The sequence below is a fragment of the Eucyclogobius newberryi genome, unplaced genomic scaffold, assembly GCF_026437365.1.
Source record: "Eucyclogobius newberryi isolate DKJ021-1_F unplaced genomic scaffold, fEucNew1.0.hap1 SCAF_13, whole genome shotgun sequence".
NCBI classification, from domain to species: Eukaryota; Metazoa; Chordata; class Actinopteri; order Gobiiformes; family Gobiidae; genus Eucyclogobius; species Eucyclogobius newberryi.
In genome coordinates this window covers 28,852,419-28,870,738 of record NW_027315757.1, presented here as the reverse complement: position 1 = coordinate 28,870,738, position 18,320 = coordinate 28,852,419, and the positions used below count along the sequence as shown (strand labels likewise).

The window sequence follows — 18,320 nt, the reverse complement described above, 5'->3', positions numbered from 1 at the left end:
AAATATTATTCAGAATGTGTATGGCCATCAGGGATCTTATATCCCAAAGGTTAGACCAAAAAATACACTCTAAAGTTTTGTTATTCTAGAGTGTCTGAGTTTCCTCCAGACACTCTGATTTACCCCCATCAACCCAAGAACTGGGATGTTTTCAGCTTCAGGGAATTGTGTTCAGATCCTAACAATATGCATTACAATTATTATTATTAGTAAAAGCATTGTCATGCTGCTGAGGTGATGGTTGTGGATGAATGGCACAGCAATAGACTCCTATTGAGCATGTTTGGGATGCTCTGGATAAGCATATGACATGACTGCGCATTCCAGTTCCTGCCAATATTCATTTATTTCAGGGGTCATGTTGGTGGTCACACCAGATACTGACCATCCAGACCCTCTCATTAGTCAAAATTAACATTTCAAAGTTATCAGTTTAAGGCACAATTGTGCAATATTCATGCCATCTCATCAGCATACTGGCATGCCACACCCGTGAGCATGTTATTAATATCAATATGTGAGAATATTATTAATATGAATTGCTTAATAAGACAGATTTTGACAAATGGTGGGTGATGTAAATGGAGTTTGTCTGTGTGGGCTCAGAAGAAAAAAATTACAAATTTACATACTTTATATGGTTTTAAAATCACTTGCATTTTCCGCGTCAAATGCAACTTTTCTGTTTCCTGAAATTGCTTCACATGAATAATAAGACATGAGAGAAAAGGTACAATTACTTTTTAATAAATCTCAAAATGTGATTAAATAATTAAATATAATAATGAATTTATTTTTTGGATAACTTTGCATTTTAAATATTCTATGTAGTGGGGGGAACAAGAGGAAACTGACTGCAGGCTTTGCTCTGATACATTTTAAATGCACAATTATGAATCAATTATATATGACATTCCATCCATCCATCTTTTTCTACTTAACCGGAGCCGGGTTGTGGGGGCAGCAGTCTAAGCAGGGACTCCCAGACTTCTCCCTCCCCAGACCATGACATCATCACATTCTAGACACAGAAAACGACCAACTGAATTGCAGGAGGCTGCACAGCTCTCATTGCACACTTTTCCAGATGCAATCAATGCGCGGTCTAATGTGCATTAGAAGGGTGCCTCGGGGACAATTGATGCGTTTGTTCGGACAGTTGTCTTGCTTAGTTGTAAAACATATCCATAGCATTATTCAAGTTTAACCTAATCTGCTATTTTCTGAACTCCATGAAACATATGCAGCTAACGGCTAAATACGTGCGTGTCTTGAGCATATAATATGATAGATGCATAACATAATAGATCCATGGATATTTACTATTATTTTACTTCCATGGTCTCGAGCAAAGACTGTGCACTCTGCGCCGTTTGTAAGATTAGTATTGTCATGACACAGAGAAGACAGCGCTCCCGTCACCAGGTAACCAACACGCTGTCATGGAAACGGCTTTCTGATGCCAATCAAAATATTATATTGTATTTTAAAATGTTCTTATAAGGGTGGAAACTTATTTAAAAAGTGTAAACTTTCAGCCAAAATTCCAGAGGCTTGTTTCTCCACAAACTTGACTTGTAACTTTTCTGGAGGAGGATCTGCCACCTACTTGTCTCCATGGAGATGTTACTGCAAACATTCCAAAGAAGAGCAAAAACTGTTTTATCTCCATGGAAAATGTTCCAAAGTTTGGATTTAACTTTTAACTGATTAAGAATTAAAAAAATATGTTTTATGAATGTTGACAAAAGTCCTCAAAATGTTGCAGACAGCTAAAACACATTCATTGATTTTAAATGTATTTTTCAGTGCAGAGGGAGGCCATAATGAAAACTATAGACAAAGCTAATTTTATCTTCAATGACACAAACAGATCAGGGGGGTATTTTTTAAAACGTCCCTTCTTTTTTTCAGAAGGACACATTGGAATCAAGAAAAGGATATATTTTCTCTTTAAAAAGGCCTACAGGCGCTGACTACGGTTGTTTTCCGTTCGCTTCATTTAAAATACCAGTTCAGCTTAATTGTCAAACAAACTTGTTTAACTGGTTTTACAACTGTTTTTCTGTTCTGACTGTGTTCATCCGTCTTGAAAAGCACACTCAGAGTTGAATACTTCTTATTTCACACTATGAGCATTGACAATAGGAGAGGCGTATGAGAGAACAAGAGTGTTCATTTACAGGACAAGCATATAGCCTAGCTCTTAAAACCTGCAGGGACTGGATTCCACTCCCCAGACTATAGGCGTGGAAAGCTTTTACATGGGTAGTGCGAATTAGTTTTCAAAGTGCAGCAGAAAGTATCTATTCTGATGGATTATTCTATAGACTTGTTTAGTCCCACTGTCCTGTTGGGGACTTTAGCTCTCATCCTTCTTCTGTACATACTAAGCAGCAGCCTCACAGCTGGGGAATCAAGGAAAGAGCCTCCGGGGCCAAGGCCGTGGCCGCTGCTGGGCAACCTGTTGCAGCTTGATCTAACGAGACCTTTTGTGACCTTTCACAAGGTAAATTAACATTTAACATTTATGTTACAGATATCGTGTTATAGTCTTCATTCTGCATTAAAATGATGTCTCCTTAGATGTCAAAGAAATATGGGAGTATCTTCACACTCTACCTCGGACCAAACAAAGTTGTGGTATTGGCTGGATTTAAAACAGTCAAAGAGGCTCTGGTTGGATTTGCAGAAGATTTTGGTGAAAGAGACATTCCTCCAATCTTTCAGGATATAGCTCAGGGTCATGGTAGGACTTTATATTGCTTAAGTACAAAGGGAATGAGGGATTACACCGATACAAAGCAATTTGTATTCATCTGTATTCAACTTCTTTCAATTGATTAAACATGTGTCTGATATTTAAGGGATTATTTTTTCCAATGGGGAAACATGGCAGGAGATGAGAAGGTTTGCACTCTCCACTTTGAGAGACTTTGGGATGGGCAAACGACTGGCAGAGGATAAAATAATTGAGGAGTGCCAGTATTTAGTTCAAGAATTTGAAAAGCACAAAGGTATTGAGACTTATTTCTACTGCATAATGATAACCTCTGTATGATGAACACAAGCTACAAATGTAATCTATGCAGGAAATCCATTTGACACATCACAACCTGTAAACCATGCCACATCTAACATAATCTCAGCAATTGTGTACGGAAGCAGGTTTGAATATGACGATCCAATATTCAAAAACATGGTGGCGAGAGCCAATGAGAACATTCGTCTTTCAGGTTCTGCATCAATCCAGGTAAGTTCATTCTCAATCAACTAATCAGACATAACTTTGGGACCTGTTTCTTTCTTTGGTTGTGTCAATTAGTCTGTCCAGCTCTACCACTTATTATATTATGTATGATTTTGTGTCTGGTTGGTATATAATATTTTATATAGGATTTTCTTTTTTTTTTGCATTTCAGCTGTACAACATGTGGCCCAGGTTGTGCTACTGGATAAACAACAGGAGGCAGATTTTGAGAAATTCTGCTGAAACTATCAATGATGTTCATAACTTGGTCACTGGTTTGAAAGAGACGTTAAACCCTGAGATATGTCGTGGTTTTATTGACTGTTTTCTGATGCGAAAGAGAAAAGAGGAGGTAGAGCCTGGATGCTTATTGGACAATTTATACTGCTTTTATTCACTTTTTACTGTAACTTTTTTATTTCAATATTAGAATTTAAACAACAGGAAGACTCAGTACCAGGAGAAAAATCTGATATTCTCCGTAACCAACTTGTTTTCAGCTGGCACAGACACCACTGCAGCTACAATCAGATGGGGATTACTATTTATGGCTAAATATCCACACATTCAAGGTAAGAACCTTGCTCTTTGAGGAGGAAAGGAGAAAGTGGACAAAGTGGATCCTCCACCAGAAAAGTTGCATGGTCCACCTTGAAACCATAGTTATGATTATCATGTGTTCCCAGATCAGGTCCACCAGGAGCTCAACAGGGAAGTAGGAAGTCGCCAAATCTGTGTAGAAGACCGGAAAAACCTACCGTACACTGATGCGGTCATACATGAGACACAGAGACTTGCCAACATTGTACCTATGTCCATTTTGCACAAAACCAGCAGAGATGTCACCTTTCAAGGCTACTTCATTAAAAAAGTGTGTTATCTGTGATGATGATGATCAAAAATGGCAAAAACTTGCTAACTTGACAAAATCAATCTTCCTAGGATACAACTGTAATTCCCCTCCTGACTTCTGTGCTGTATGATGAGAATGAATGGGAAAGCCCTCACACTTTCAACCCTTCTCATTTCCTGGACAAAGATGGTAAATTCTTCAAGAAAGATGCCTTCATGCCCTTTTCCGCAGGTAGGTAACGTAATAATTATTTTGGGTGGCAAATTCCGACCGTCATAAACTAATACCTGGAATGATTTTGCAGGTCGTAGAGCATGTCTGGGAGAGGGATTGGCCAAGATGGAGTTGTTCCTCATCCTCACGACCCTTCTCCAGCGCTTTCACTACACCCCTGCTCCTGGAGTTAGAGAGGAGGACTTACTGTTGACTCCAACTGTGGGCTTCACCCTCACCCCATCACCTCATGAGCTGTGTGCAACTATTCGCTAATAACAACACAATGAAAAAGTTCAATGACCACAAACAATATATTGCTATTGCTTCTATTCTTGACTTAGGAAATACCAAAGTCATATCTTTAACCTGATTAATAAAAGTTCTGCACTTTAATCAAAGACAAATCAGTGTGTTTTATGCAGCTAAAATCTGGAACAGTCTTTGTGAAGATTAGATGGTCTGACAATGTTCGAGTCTAACTATCAAAATAACTGATGAAAGGACTTAATCTGCACTCTAAACTCATTAAGTGTTTGTTTGTATTTTGATTTTCATTCATATTTTCTTGTTCTGTAAAGCATATGCCACTTACGTATGCCGGTATATATGTTCAACAAATTAATAAATGCTAAAACATATTATACTTATTGATCATCTTGCATTCAGAAATATGCTACTATACTATATACTTTGTATTGCCATATTGTGTAGCCTAATACAAAAAAGTACAAAACCCATATTATGATGCACACATTTTTAAATAGTAAAATTACAGTCATGTAGTATTCACACCATTACAATAAGATCTATAATGAAAATAAATAAGTATTATATCAACATTTAACAGTTGCTACAGTTATTAAAACTTTCTCTAAAACTTTCATTGGACTTTGTCTTGGACAAGGATTTGTTAAGGGCCTTCTACTTTTATACTATTCACCTGATCCTGCACAGAATCATTCATGGACAAAACCACTTCAGTGGAAATATTACAGTCCTGAAAGCTTCTTACTGCACAGCTGTTTGAAAAATTTGCCAGTTTATTCTCCGCAAATGTCTGATTATTTGCCTGATTGTAAGCGGACACATAGTTTTGTGTGAATCCTGACATGTGGGTTTGAGTGTTTTGCTGCTGGTACAGTGGTGAAGGGATGAGTGGAAGGCTCTCGGCGCTGCTACATGTTGCAAAACCATTCATGCTGGTGGGACTAAGTTCAGGAAGTTTGAAGGGCTCAACTGTTTCCAAAGCATCGATGGAGTTGAAGTTTGGTTGTGACTGGCTGCACTGTACATATGTGCCCTGGCTACATGTAAAAGAGTCTTGGTTAAAAGAGGTAGATTTTGGAACAGCGGGTGAGTGAGTTTTCTGCTGCTGTTGGACTGTGCTACAGCATCCCATTTTGGAGGACATAGTTTGAAGAGCACTGAGGATTTGCTTTTGAATGCTTGTCTGCTGCCCCTGTTCCCGCTCCAAACGACCCTGCTGCTCAACCAACATCTTTACCGCAACTCCCAGGCTGTGCACTTCAGAGCTTAAGGTCTGAATTTGGTCCTGCAGCGTAGCTCGCATTCTTGACTCCTGAATAGTTTGTTGTGAGCTAGAGTTCCTCTCATTGTGGCTAGCCAAATGACTGATAGGCGGGGTGGGCAGTTGTATATTTGTGATCCCAGGTCCTAAGCTTGCCACAGGTTGACTTGGAAGACGAATGCCAACACGAGGAGGAGGAGGCTGAGATGTGCACACTGACACATTAGGTCTTTGAACTGAGTAACACAGAGCGGAAGTTCCTCCTAATCCTTCTGGTGCATTTTTCATAGCAGCCTGAAAAACATACACATGCATTATGTCAAGTAAACAATAGGTCTTTGTTCTAAGAGTGGTGTTTGAGTATTGCTACGTCGCTCACCCTTTCATTCGTACTGTAGGTGTTAGATGGATGTTGGACAGGATTTCTCAAACCAGCTCCCTGCTCACTAGTTTGATCTCTTCTTAACAGTGATGCCATCTGCTGGAAAGACTGAAAAGATACATTTAATTCATATTTATCTGGTCGGGCCAGTCCATGTTAATGAACATACATGAAACACATTATGTAATAAACATGGATTACATGATGTATATTAAAGATTATATTGGTATTATACAAATGAGGAAAGTACCTTTATTCTGTGTGATAGAGCTTTGTCCAAAATCCTTTTTCGTGCAGCCAACATTGAGTTTGTAGTAGGGGAAGGACTTACTCTTCTTCTTGCTAGTGCTGCAGTAATTGCTCCTGTGGAACATGATGCTATACTTGTTGCAGGGGCCTGAACTATACTTTGGTTGGTCTGTGCAAGAGAAGTGACACTGACAATCTGAATGTCATTTTCTTCTCTATGTCCCAGCCCTTGGCTGCTGCTACTACTACTACTTCTACTACTACATTCCCCCGAGGACCCTGGGGGGTTTGTGCAACTTGGATTTGGAGATTTAGTCATGAAATCAGAACGCTGCTGCTGTTGAGAGGAAATCCGTATTAGATTTTGAAGATGAAGGCCATTCCATTTCTCTTGAGCGCTCTTGAATCGTGCTTGCAGCTGAGAGGCTGCTGATGTTCCCCCGATCTCCAAAGGGCGAGCACGTCCTGGAGGTCTTCCCTGAAATTCCCTCAAGAACAAGTAAATAGCCTGTGCAGACACCTTGATGTTCTCCAGCTCAAGTTCAGCTTTAATTTTACGGAAACTCAGTCCAGCCTTTCGGAGTTCCACAACTTTTAGTTTGGCAGCCTCATCAAGCCGACCCATGGTTTCCTATTGAACAATGAGATTTTGAATTAATAGAAAAATGACGCAAATACCATATTTAACGTTATCTTCCATATTTCAGGTTATTTCTAATGTATTCAATGATCAGTATTAACAGTACACGTGTGCCATGCAATGATTTTAAGTTGCTTGCGTTATAACAAGATCAAATTAAACATAGCTAACGATAACGCTAACCAATGGTCGATATCAAGAGAGACTCTCACCACAAAACGCGTTTATCAGGCTTACGTGTGGTTTTATTCCGTTAAAATAGCTTGAATATAATGATAAAACAACAAACAACCCAAATTTACCCAGGCAGTAAAATAAAGAAACCAAATTTGTTGATGTTGTATGTGGCGCTCTTGCCTACGCAACTTCCTGTTTGTCGTCATCACCAAGCGACGCCGTGGCCACAAGCGTTTGTTGAAAAACCCTTCATCGGAGAAAGAACAATATGTAAGTGGTAAAAAATACAAATAGTTAGCGATAGAGTCTGTTTTGCCGTAACTATAACGTTTATTTTGCGTTATATTATTAAAGCGTTGCACAGAAAACATAACTCACCGATAATCCGTCGAGACGTTGCTATGTATGAGTGCGCGCTGAAAGAAGCCTGAGTGATTCACAATGTGTTTCTCGTGTTTTAAGTCTGGTTCTTTGCTGATAAAACTTGAGTGACACTGCATTTTTTTCTCCCTTTTTGTTGTTCCCAATGTACACTGACACAGTCATATAAATAATGTTGGACACAATGCATGTAATGGGAGTCCAAATATTGTATATTGTTAAACGGCGTTGTTTCATTCTAGGGCCCCATCACCGACAAAACGTAAGGAGGAAGAAAAAACTAAGGAGCGGGGTAAAGAAAAGACAATAAAGGCTGACGAAAAGGAACGAGGACGAGATAAAGTGAGGAAACGTCGCAGTGCTTCTACTGGAAGCAGCAGCAGGTTTGATCTCGGGCTCAGCCTTAACAGATTGTTTGTTACTTCTGAACAGTAATCCAATATTTTTAGGTCCAGCTCATCTTCAAGCAGCAGCTCTGGTTCCAGCTCCGGCTCCTCCAGTGGGTCCAGCTCATCAGGGTCCAGTCACTCGGGTTCCTCAAGCTCTCGTTCTTCCTCAAGCTCATCTGGATCACCCAGTCCAGGCCGAAGACGCCATGACAACCGGCGCAGGTCTCGTTCAACGTTAGTATTTTCCCCAATTCTAAACTTTACTCTCAATAGAAGGTGTTGGTTTTGGATTTACTAATTGGATTTATTTATTTCAACAGATCAAAAACACAGAAGAAAACGGATGAGAAAGAAAGGCGAAAAAGGAGCCCAACCCCAAAACCAACTAAGGTTCATATAGGTCGACTGACAAGAAATGTTACAAAGGTCAGATAAGATAACTCAATTTTAGAGAGGTAATGTTTGTTGTTGACATAGAAAATGACAAATGTTCTTTTGACACAGGAACACATAGGGGAGATCTTTTCAACTTACGGGAAAATCAAAATGGTGGACTTGCAGATGGACAGAAGTCATCCTCACATTAGCAAGGGCTCTGCCTATATAGAGTTTGAAACCTCAGAAGAGGCCCAGAAAGCACTCAAACATATGGATGGAGGTAAACTAAAACCTAGTGAAACAGATGGCCAGTACTATTAAAGCTCTTCTAATTTTAATTATTTGTACAGGCCAAATTGATGGACAAGAAATTACTGCTGCAGCAGTACTGCCTCAACGTTTCCGACCTCCACCTCGGAGATTTTCTCCACAGCGAAGAATGCCCCCACCACCCCCCATGTGGCGCCGCAGCCCACCGCGCATGAGGAGGCGGTAGGTTTTTAGCTTACAAACCCTTGTCTGAGCCTCTTTGTCCTGACTTCTGTCTATATTGTTAAAGATCCCGCTCTCCAAGGAGGCGCTCCCCAATCAGACGCCGCTCACGCTCCAGGTCTGCAGGACGCAGGCGTCATCGCTCTCGCTCAAGCTCCAACTCCTCCAGATAGACATAGTCTCAGATGCAAAGCTGAGATATGTTCTCTCTCGACTACTGTGTGTTTCAGATACATCCAGGGATAATAGTCCTCTGAAGACAGTGAATATGTTTTGCTTTTAAATTAAAAAAAATGTATTCTTTTAAATTTTGAGTCTTCAAAGGCTTTGTCTTTGTTAGTTTTGAGATATTTGGTCTTTTACCGAACACAATATGGGGAAATACTAATTGCAAATAAGTGTTTGAGAGTATTTTTCCTGTTGCAGGTTTCACATTAATACATGTTTGTTTTATACATTTCTGATTCTTTTTAAGCCTTTTCAAAATAAAATGATTATCTTTGGTTTTGTTTCCTGGACTATTTTGGGAAGCATTTTATTCCAGTTTAGCAGACAAGAAGTTAATTGTAATAGCTGTATGAATCATTTCATGCGTGCGAGAAGTGAAGTTGGTGCCAAAAGTAACACTCAGAAGTAAGATAAGAAATTTCATTGGTGCAACGCAGGTAGATACAGAGGTAGATCCAGAAGAACAGATCACTTATAGGAAGTCTGAAAAACACTTTCAGTAGAAGATCTCCTATAAATAAATAAAAACTCCCATAGACAAATAAATAAATACCATTTCATGTGATCCCGACAGTAATTGCACATGAATATGTGTCACGACAGCACATAGATTGCACATGAATTCCAACAGCAATTGCACATACGACAGAATTGCACATCAGTATTGGGTTAGGTCAGTATTGCGACGCCGGCCGGGGGGCGGGGCCGGAGCCAAGACACATCGCAACGACACGACGAAAACACTCAATCCAGCCGAATAAAGTCAAAACAAGTTAATTTAAAGCGATTCCAGTGCGTGTCCCGATCGTTCGTGAAGTTCCTCTTTCATATAAACGTGTATATAAACGTGTACCGACGACACGCCGTACTTTAGCGCGGCCGGAGGGCGCGGGGGGGGGCTGGTGGGCTAGCTCGGAGCTAGCTCACGTCACAACAACACAACGAACGCAACGAAAAACGCTCAAATCCAGCCGAAAAAAGTCAAAAACAGTTGAATTAAAAAACTATTCCAGCGCGTGTCCCTATCGTACAGTAAAATAGAAAAAATATACTAACTATATTTACAAAATATAGGAGATAAAGCACAATAAGTGTGAGAAAGAAGAGAGAGCGTTTACACCGGGCTGCCAGCTGTACTAGCGCCTTATGACGTAGACCAACCACTGGAGGTCTCACTTCAGATGTGACAGCGGCAACAGTAACCTCACTTTCAATGGCTCCTGCAGAGAGTTCATGAGGCGAGTGTTTCTTTAAAGCGCAGAGAGAGGATTTTGAGGCTCTTTGCAGAACTATGGCTTTAGACCAGGAGCAGAACAGACAGCGTATGAAACAACTCACAAGGAAACCTGGTAACGACCACTGCGCGGACTGTGGAGCGCCAGGTAACAACCTTCATGTTTTACTTGCTTCTGTCTTGAAGTCAAAAAAATCTAAAGCACAATATTGAGATTTATTTATCTTATTTTAGATTTTTTATATAATTTTAGGACACTATTTGATTTCATGAAGAGACTATGTCTAACGGGCCGATTATGTTTTTAATCTTAACAGGTAGTTTATTTTGAACATTTGAACATGTGTCGTGCCTACATATATAGACATTTACTCTACATCTTGATACATACTGTTTATAGACATGGCAGAAATGTAGACAGGGCTACATAACGTTCCTTGTCTCCACAGCACAGATGCACATCCTTCATGTCTGCTTGGTTATGATTATTAAGCAGGAAACCACACGTTTCAATGTTTTTTTTATCCAGAAGGAGGCAGCGCACAGGGCTGGTGACTGAGAGTGTTACAAAGATACAAAGTATGCATTTTGCATATAACTCTGGACACCTCTGCTCTTCTCCGTACACAAACTGCTGTAAAACTGATCAAGTTTGTGGGCGACACCACTCATCGCGCTCATCTTGGCCGGTAATGAGTCTGTCTACAGGAGGGAGGTGGACCGGCTGGTGTCCTGGTGCAGCAGTAACAACCTGGAGCTCAATGCCCAGAAGACCGTGGAGATGATCGTGGACTTCAGGATAGTCACAGTCGCCCCTCACTATGACAGACTCCCCCATCACCACCATGGAATCCTTCTGCTTCCTCAGCACCACCATCACCCAGGACCTCAAGTGGGGGCTCACCATCAGCTCCCTCATCACAAATTATTTGTGCCATATTTGACCCAATAGACGTTGCTATTATTTTATTATTCATAATGTTGTTTTTATAGGTAGGTTTTATGTTAGACCTTAACGCCGAGACAAGTTCCCCATGTTTGCGAACTGTGTTCAATGGCAATAAAGCTTTTCTGATTCTGATTCTGCTATACTGGGAGTCCTTGTGCAGAAATGAATACTAGTAATAAAATATTATTATGTTGCAGATCCTGTGTGGGCCTCATACACACTGGGCATATTTGTGTGTCAAAGTTGTTCTGGTCTCCACAGAAACATTGCCCAGATCAGTAAGGTCAAGTCTGTGCTGCTTGACCCCTGGCGTCCATCTGAAGTAGAGGTAGGCCCTAGAGATAAATATATATTCATACATAAATGAGAAATTAATAATATTATTCCAATATGCTTTACCAGTGTTTTATTGTTACACAAAGGCCATAGAGCGTATGTACTCCTCTGTTATTGTTGCAGTTTATGGATTCAGTGGGAAATGATGCTGCCAGGGCCAAATATGAACAGCAAGTTCCAGCCTTTTATTGTCGGCCGTCACCCAAAGACTGCACGTAAGCCCTAATATAAGTGCTTTATTGACAGATGTGACTCACTTGGAGTTTACAGACTAAATGTAGATTAAATATTTCAAACATTTTAACTTTAATATTTGTAAGTGTAGAAACAATGACTGATTTTGAATACATTGTTACATCACCAATAGTATGGCCTAAGACTATTTATTATCCACTCAAAGTGTAAGTAACATAACCAACTCTTAATTCTCCAGGCTTCTTCGAGAACAATGGATCCGAGCCAAGTATGAAAGGAAAGAATTTATTTATGTGGAGAAGCAAGAGCCGTACACTGCAGGTATGAAGCATTTGTGACAACTATGGCATAAACAAAACAGTTATACTCCTGAAATGTGTTTAATGTTTCACAAATGTAATCATTTTAATGACTTGTTACTCATGTATCTCAGTTAAAAAGTTTTAATTGAAACATGCCTTATTGAATTAATACAAATAAGATACAAAACGTTTCATACACACCAAAGAAGGCTTGGCAGAGCAGAAACGCTCATTTTCCTTCTCAGACAGACTATAATCTTTATTTATATATACCTGCACATCCACAAAGCACTCCACATCTTTTCTTTAATATACATTTACACTGTTACACAAAGCCATACTTTAAGTTATAATGATGTACAGTGAGTAAAATAAGTATTTGAACACCCTGCGATTTTGCAAGTTCTCCCAATTTGGAATTTTGGTTTGTAGGGGCAGTTCCTTTGGGAGAGACAGAAGACAAAACAATGTCCGGAAATCACATTGTATGATTTTTGAATACTTTATTTGCGTATTATTGCTGCAAATCACTATATGAACACCTGCCAATCAGTAAGAATTGTAGCTCTGAAAGACCCGATCTGTCTTTAAAAAGTCCACCTCTACTCCACGTTTTAATCTAAATGAGTAGCCCCTGTTTGAGCTCGTTAGCTGCATAAAGACACTGTCCCCTAATCAGACTCCAGCTACTACATGTGCAAGGCCAAAGAGCTGTCAAAAGACACTAGAGACAAAATTGTAGATATCCACAAGGCTGGAAAAGGCTATGGGCAATTGGCAAGCAGCTTGCTAAAAAAAAATCAACTGTTGGAGCAATTGTTAGAAAAAGGACATGGACTGGGGCTCCGTGCAAGAGCTCACCTCGTGGGGTATCAACGATGATAATAAAGGTGAGGGATCAGCCAAGAACTACAGGAGGAGCTGGTCAATGGCCTGAAGAGAGCTGGGACCACAGTTTCAAAGGTTACTATAGGTAATGAACTATACCGTCATGGTTTAAAAAGCACACAGCCAGGATAACCAAAGAGTGGCTCCATAAGAAGCATATCAAGGTTCTGGAGTGACCTAGTCAGTCTCTTGACCTAAATCTAATAGAACATTTAAGGAGGGAGCTGAAACTTTGTATTACTCAGCAAAAGCCCCAAAACCTAACAGATCTAGAGAAGATCAGTGTGGAGGAGTGGGTCAAAATCCCTGCTGCAGTGTATGCAAACCTGGTCAAGAACTACAGGAAACCTCTGTAATTGTAAGCAAAGGCTTCGGTATCAAATATTAACATTGATTTATCTCAGGTGTTCAAATACTTATTTGCCACAATAACTTACAGATTTGTGTTTCTTTTTGAGATTCTGTCTCTCACAGTGGAAATACACCTACAATGAAAATTTCAGACCCCTCCATAATTTCTATGTGGGTGAACTTGCAAAATCGCAGGGTATTCAAATACTCTGTATTTACTGTATTCTCTTTTCTCTTCTACGGAATGTGTTGCTATTGTAGACTTCCTTCTGAAATGACTCACTTTTGAAGTTGAAATAGGTTCAGTAAAATGAACCAATATCTGTTGTTATGACACCATTACCATTGCTGAAGACAGCATTATGACTGTGTATGTGGTATTTCTGTGGATTTTACATGACTGCTTTTGGGCTTTTGTCCTTGTCAATAAGAGTCTAGCTTTTGCACAATGTGGCTTTGTGTGTCTGTCTCACACAAAAAAAAAAAAACTCTTTTGTTTAAATCAATTCAATGGTTATCTCAAAATTTAGGCTGGATTGGAATTGGAGTCAGTATTTTTGCAGGACCATATTGAGTAGTCCTATAGGTGCCGAACAAGAGTTATCTCTTTTATCGAAAGTCTTGAGAGACAACTTCCTGTTCTTAGAATGAATATGTGTTGTTGCGGATGTTTCAGCCCTCCCACCTTTTTGTCATTGAGGGCCGAAGAAAGCATTGTACCACAGAACTGATGAAATCATTGTTTTACAACAACCAGACATTGCCTAAACCTTTGAGCAGACAAAAGTTGGCCTCTCGCTTCAATCAACTATTTCTATGCTCAGCCTCAAAATAACTACGAAACATTATTTATAAAAATATGTTTAGTTGTGTGGGAAATATCCCAATATGGACAGAGTTTTTAGAGTCAGGAACAAACCTCATATTTTCCAGCCAATAGAGAGAGAGTTAGTGAGTTAGATGGCTGTATATGGTTGTAGACCAAAGAGGAAGCAGTCAGTCACAGAGCTGAATTATTTATGTCACCTGTACTGTTAGTGCACAAACTCACTACTACAACTACTACTACTGTGAATACTTGCAGTGGATTTCAGCGGCTAACAAACAGTACATGAAGTGTCATTGGTGTCACATCTTCCATGTGAAATTATACAATAATAAAGGCACACATGAGCAGACCTATTGTCTGTTTAGAGCAGGGGTGTCCAAACTTTGAGCATATTGATGACGAGCAGATCATCAACAGACCCCCCCATTCATTTTGGCCTTTGTGCAAATTCTCCTGGAAAACACGGTCTGGGGGGCACATTTAACTCCCTGGCCATAGTTCGGACATGCCTGATTTAGAGTCAGTGTAGACAGACTGGAACAGGATAAAATAACAGCTTCATACCCCTGGAATGAAGAAAGTTAAGTCATTCTAACAATATAGTTATAACACTGTAGTGACACAAATTAAAACTTATGCACAATAGGCGCAGAGAGAGTTTGTAACTTAATAGTCATTTGTTTGTTACCGAGTAACGGTCTGTATGTCCATTTTTTCATATTTTTCTTTTCTCAGGTTACAGAGAAGGTTTTTTATGGAAACGTGGCAGAGACAACGGCCAATACCTCAGTCGAAAGTTCATTTTGTCTGAACGAGAGGGGGTTCTGAAGTACTTCAACAAAAATGATGTTATTATTATAAATCTTATTATTTATTAATTATTATTGTTATTATTTTGTTTGCCATCTGAGGTATTTTTCTTTACTTTGTTTCTCTTTGTCAGGCCAGAGAGCCCAAAGCCATAATCAAGTTTGATAATGTGAATTCCTGTTTTCAACCTGCAAAAATTGGCACTGCACATGGCTTACAGATCACCTATTTAAAGGACAACAGCACCAGAAATATATTTGTATATCATGAAGATGGCAAGGTCAGTCTTATGGCCCTCTAGTGGACAATTCCTATAACAGCAAGAAACGTCATCATAATTGAATATAATAGATCTACTGTATTTGTAATAGTCATATTATGGCACTAATATCTCTGAACCTCCACTGTTTAGGAAATGGTTGACTGGTTCAATGCTATCAGAGCTGCCAGGTTTCATTACCTTCAGGGGGCTTTTCCGGTTGCCTCTATTTCTGATGTGAGTACATGCACTCACACACGTAGTGGAGCAACACCTACAATCCCTAAATATACTACGTGTGGTTAATAGAAGTGGCTAACCACCTTGGTGTCTAACTCATGCTGAAATACCGTTGTATGGTTTGATGATTGTCTTTGCTCTTTGCCCAGCTCTTGCCAAAACTAACCAGGAACTTTACAAAGGAGGGATACATGGAGAAAACAGGCCCAAAGGTAATGCATATTTTTGCTATTTTTATCTAGTCAGTGGTGGAAGAAATTCTACATTTTGTTACATAAGTAAAAATACAAACAAAATACTCAAGTAAAAGTAAACGTAGCACATTTAAAATGTTATTTGAAATAAATATGTACTCATCCTGAAAAAAAATAAAAATAAAAATGCTAAAGGAATTAACACAGATTTTGAGAACTATTAAACCATCGAATTGTGATCTTGGAAGAGAATTGTGCTGATTTCTATATAACCTATTCTTGGAGCCTATGTCTCCATTAACATGCTTGGACAATAAACGCCTTCGCCATTTCATGGATATCTTATTTAGTTTTTGAGTAAACTAGATATGAGTGAAAATTGGCCTACAATTTAAAACTTGAATTAGTCAGGCTTAGAATGAGATATCAACAAATCCTTTAGAAAAATCTGGTTAAGTACAAGTTTGGAAAGTTTGGTATGTGTATCAGGTACTTTAAGTGGTGATCCTCAATGGGAGAAAAAGAAAAAAAGAAAACAGCCTTTGAAGTTACAATGTCCCATAAACAAAGAGTAGATTAAAAAAATGTGGGAGCATATTGGACAATGCAATTGTTTCCATGTGAAAGTCTATGTGTTGAGAGAGCAAACTGACCAGAAGAGTTTTGTCTGTAGTGCATTGTCTTGAGTGCTGTACTTTTACTTCACTTTGTTATTTTCCGCTGTATCTAATTAGAATACATTTTTAGTATTGCATGACAAATGTAATCTTTACAGCACACAGAAGGTTTTAAGAAAAGATGGTTTACAATGGACGACAGGAGGCTTATGTACTTCAAAGATCCGCTGGTGAGAAATCCATGCAAATAAAGGTTGTAAGTGCGTACTTTCACCAATAGATGTCCCCCTAACCTGCAGTTTCCATATGTAGGACGCCTATGCCAGAGGTGAGGTGTTCATAGGCAGCAAAGACAACAACTACACCTTGATCCCGGACCTCCCACTAGGCGTCCAAGGCAACCACTGGCAGTTTGGCATCACCATAGTGACTCCAGAGAGGATGTTTCTTTTGGTATGTGAGACCAAGAAAGACAAAAAAGACTGGATGGATGCTATTCAGATGGTTATGGACAGACCAATGCAGCCTCACGAGTACGCAGGTAGAGAACATGAGTCAGATACAATAACTTTTGGGTGACGTGGATGCTAATGTTTTCTTTTTGCAGTGGAGGCCAATTTTAAACACAAGCCATGACTATCAGTTTGACAGACTTCACGTGTAGAGCGCAAAGGCTGCAAGAGCAAAGTGTAAAGAAAAGTTGCTGTTTCAAATGTTTCAAATCACCAAAGTGACATACAATATTCTTTATAATGCCATTATTTATTGTTAGAAGACATTTTTGAAGACCAGGTTCACAGTGTTTTAAGGTAATGTAGTGTAAAAAAGAATCAAAATATTTGCTGCTTTGTCATTTACTGGATTTGTGCAGTTTCAAGTATTTATTTAACTTTTTTTGCAAACTAAGTGTACAAGCAGAATCCAACAGTATTTTATAGATGTAATATCTTTCAATAGATCACAAAATTATCAAACAATGTTGTATATAAAATAAAAGACACATTTTCAACATATAATTCTGAGTTACAATAAATAAAAAATAAATAATAATTACAATATGAATCTGACAGACTTTACACATAGGCCTGTCACAATAACAACCTTGAAAGCACAATATAGTTTATGCCTTTGACACAATAACCAGAAAACCCTATTTTAAATGTACAATATTTTTGAAAATGATGAGCTGCAACAAATAAATAGCAGAATTAAACTACCTATGGACAGAAACAACATATAATATAGAAAACATATAAAATAAATACAAATCCTTCCCACTAGTGACAGAAAGAAAATGTGCACAATAAATATTGAGTCCCAGAATATATTGTTCTGTCTCATATATTGAATAAGTTGATGAAGTGATTATCGTGACAGGCCTAAACACTGATGCTTTTTTTTTGATTGAACACTGAATATTCTGAATATTCAAACTAGGTCTGCATTTCAGTAATATATGTAACCTTGCAAGTCATTATTATAGCTACACCATTAAAATACATACGTACGATATTGGTACTTGTCAAACTTGCACATATTTAGTAATATAAAATTGTATTAATCTTGTTTTTATAACATGCAGATAATGTATACTACTTATATTTATATCACGTTTTAACATAACAAACATAATTCAATTATTTTCTAATTAAAATATCATTTTCTACGAATGTGTGTCTTATTTTTTGCATCCAGTTTGAGAAAGAGCTCAACATTCCACCACGAGGTTCAGGAAGTCAATTTCACATTCATTTCCCCCAGACTTTCCAAAAACAAAAGTAAAGTTTGAAAACCTGCTGGAGGCCAACCATGTTCTAACTAACAACCACAAGACAAGTAATGATACAATCTGTGTCTCACTCATTTATTAAAACATTTAGTACTTAAAATATATTAAGTTTAAAATGTGTTTGCACAGCCACATAATTACCACACAACTAGCTCTGGTGTCTT

General features: G+C 38.8%; 4 protein-coding genes across 6 annotated transcripts; 3 read left to right on the top strand and 1 right to left on the bottom strand.

Moving 5' to 3' along the window:
- Window positions 1-2,235: 2,235 nt before the first annotated feature.
- Window positions 2,236-4,651, top strand: LOC140358453 (cytochrome P450 2K1-like). The gene is made up of 9 exons (XM_072443297.1): window positions 2,236-2,509; window positions 2,587-2,749; window positions 2,868-3,017; window positions 3,093-3,253; window positions 3,423-3,602; window positions 3,681-3,822; window positions 3,937-4,121; window positions 4,193-4,334; window positions 4,408-4,651. The coding sequence occupies exons 1-9, from the start codon at window positions 2,315-2,317 to the stop codon at window positions 4,590-4,592; spliced, it is 1,503 nt and encodes a 500-aa protein (XP_072299398.1). The 5' UTR covers window positions 2,236-2,314; the 3' UTR covers window positions 4,593-4,651.
- A 407-nt stretch (window positions 4,652-5,058) lies between these two features.
- On the bottom strand, window positions 5,059-7,537 carry LOC140358452 (uncharacterized). 2 transcript variants are annotated; one of them, XM_072443295.1, is made up of 4 exons: window positions 7,421-7,537; window positions 6,480-7,109; window positions 6,227-6,337; window positions 5,059-6,141 (listed from the first exon to the last, which is right to left on the bottom strand). In XM_072443295.1, the coding sequence occupies exons 1-4, from the start codon at window positions 7,499-7,501 to the stop codon at window positions 5,230-5,232; spliced, it is 1,734 nt and encodes a 577-aa protein (XP_072299396.1). In that variant the 5' UTR covers window positions 7,502-7,537; the 3' UTR covers window positions 5,059-5,229. The 2 variants fall into 2 exon arrangements, with proteins under 2 accessions (XP_072299396.1, XP_072299397.1); XM_072443296.1 differs by having other exon boundaries at window positions 7,331-7,495.
- Window positions 7,505-9,438, top strand: LOC140358455 (RNA-binding protein with serine-rich domain 1-like). Of its 2 annotated transcripts, none has more exons than XM_072443300.1 (7): window positions 7,505-7,565; window positions 7,919-8,059; window positions 8,132-8,299; window positions 8,386-8,491; window positions 8,570-8,723; window positions 8,794-8,935; window positions 9,003-9,438. In XM_072443300.1, coding segments are annotated over exons 1-7 (819 nt in total). In that variant the 5' UTR covers window positions 7,505-7,563; the 3' UTR covers window positions 9,109-9,438. The 2 variants fall into 2 exon arrangements, with proteins under 2 accessions (XP_072299401.1, XP_072299400.1); XM_072443299.1 differs by having other exon boundaries at window positions 7,507-7,565; window positions 8,126-8,299.
- Window positions 9,439-10,386: 948 nt separating this feature from the next.
- On the top strand, window positions 10,387-17,778 carry LOC140358454 (arf-GAP with dual PH domain-containing protein 1-like). Its single transcript, XM_072443298.1, has 11 exons — window positions 10,387-10,545; window positions 11,544-11,674; window positions 11,806-11,897; window positions 12,116-12,198; window positions 14,983-15,095; window positions 15,191-15,337; window positions 15,470-15,553; window positions 15,706-15,768; window positions 16,526-16,597; window positions 16,680-16,908; window positions 16,975-17,778. The coding sequence occupies exons 1-11, from the start codon at window positions 10,455-10,457 to the stop codon at window positions 17,001-17,003; spliced, it is 1,134 nt and encodes a 377-aa protein (XP_072299399.1). The 5' UTR covers window positions 10,387-10,454; the 3' UTR covers window positions 17,004-17,778.
- The last annotated feature ends 542 nt before the right edge of the window (window positions 17,779-18,320 follow it).

Excerpts from the sequence above, each read along its gene's own strand:
- LOC140358455 (XM_072443299.1), top strand. Across the intron at positions 8,492-8,569 it reads TGACAAGAAATGTTACAAAG|GAACACATAGGGGAGATCTT; the intron begins GTCAGATAAGAT and ends CTTTTGACACAG. Across the intron at positions 8,724-8,793 it reads ACTCAAACATATGGATGGAG|GCCAAATTGATGGACAAGAA; the intron begins GTAAACTAAAAC and ends TTATTTGTACAG.
- LOC140358453 (XM_072443297.1), top strand. The coding sequence starts at position 2,315 with ATGGATTATTCTATAGACTTGTTTAGTCCCACTGTCCTGTTGGGGACT. Across the intron at positions 2,510-2,586 it reads CTTTTGTGACCTTTCACAAG|ATGTCAAAGAAATATGGGAG; the intron begins GTAAATTAACAT and ends ATGTCTCCTTAG. Across the intron at positions 4,122-4,192 it reads AAGGCTACTTCATTAAAAAA|GATACAACTGTAATTCCCCT; the intron begins GTGTGTTATCTG and ends CAATCTTCCTAG.
- LOC140358454 (XM_072443298.1), top strand. The coding sequence starts at position 10,455 with ATGGCTTTAGACCAGGAGCAGAACAGACAGCGTATGAAACAACTCACA. Across the intron at positions 10,546-11,543 it reads CGCGGACTGTGGAGCGCCAG|ATCCTGTGTGGGCCTCATAC; the intron begins GTAACAACCTTC and ends ATTATGTTGCAG. Across the intron at positions 11,675-11,805 it reads GGCGTCCATCTGAAGTAGAG|TTTATGGATTCAGTGGGAAA; the intron begins GTAGGCCCTAGA and ends TTATTGTTGCAG.
- LOC140358452 (XM_072443295.1), bottom strand. The coding sequence starts at position 7,501 with ATGACGACAAACAGGAAGTTGCGTAGGCAAGAGCGCCACATACAACAT. Across the intron at positions 6,338-6,479 it reads CTCTATCACACAGAATAAAG|TCTTTCCAGCAGATGGCATC; the intron begins GTACTTTCCTCA and ends GTATCTTTTCAG. Across the intron at positions 6,142-6,226 it reads CCTACAGTACGAATGAAAGG|GCTGCTATGAAAAATGCACC; the intron begins GTGAGCGACGTA and ends TATGTTTTTCAG.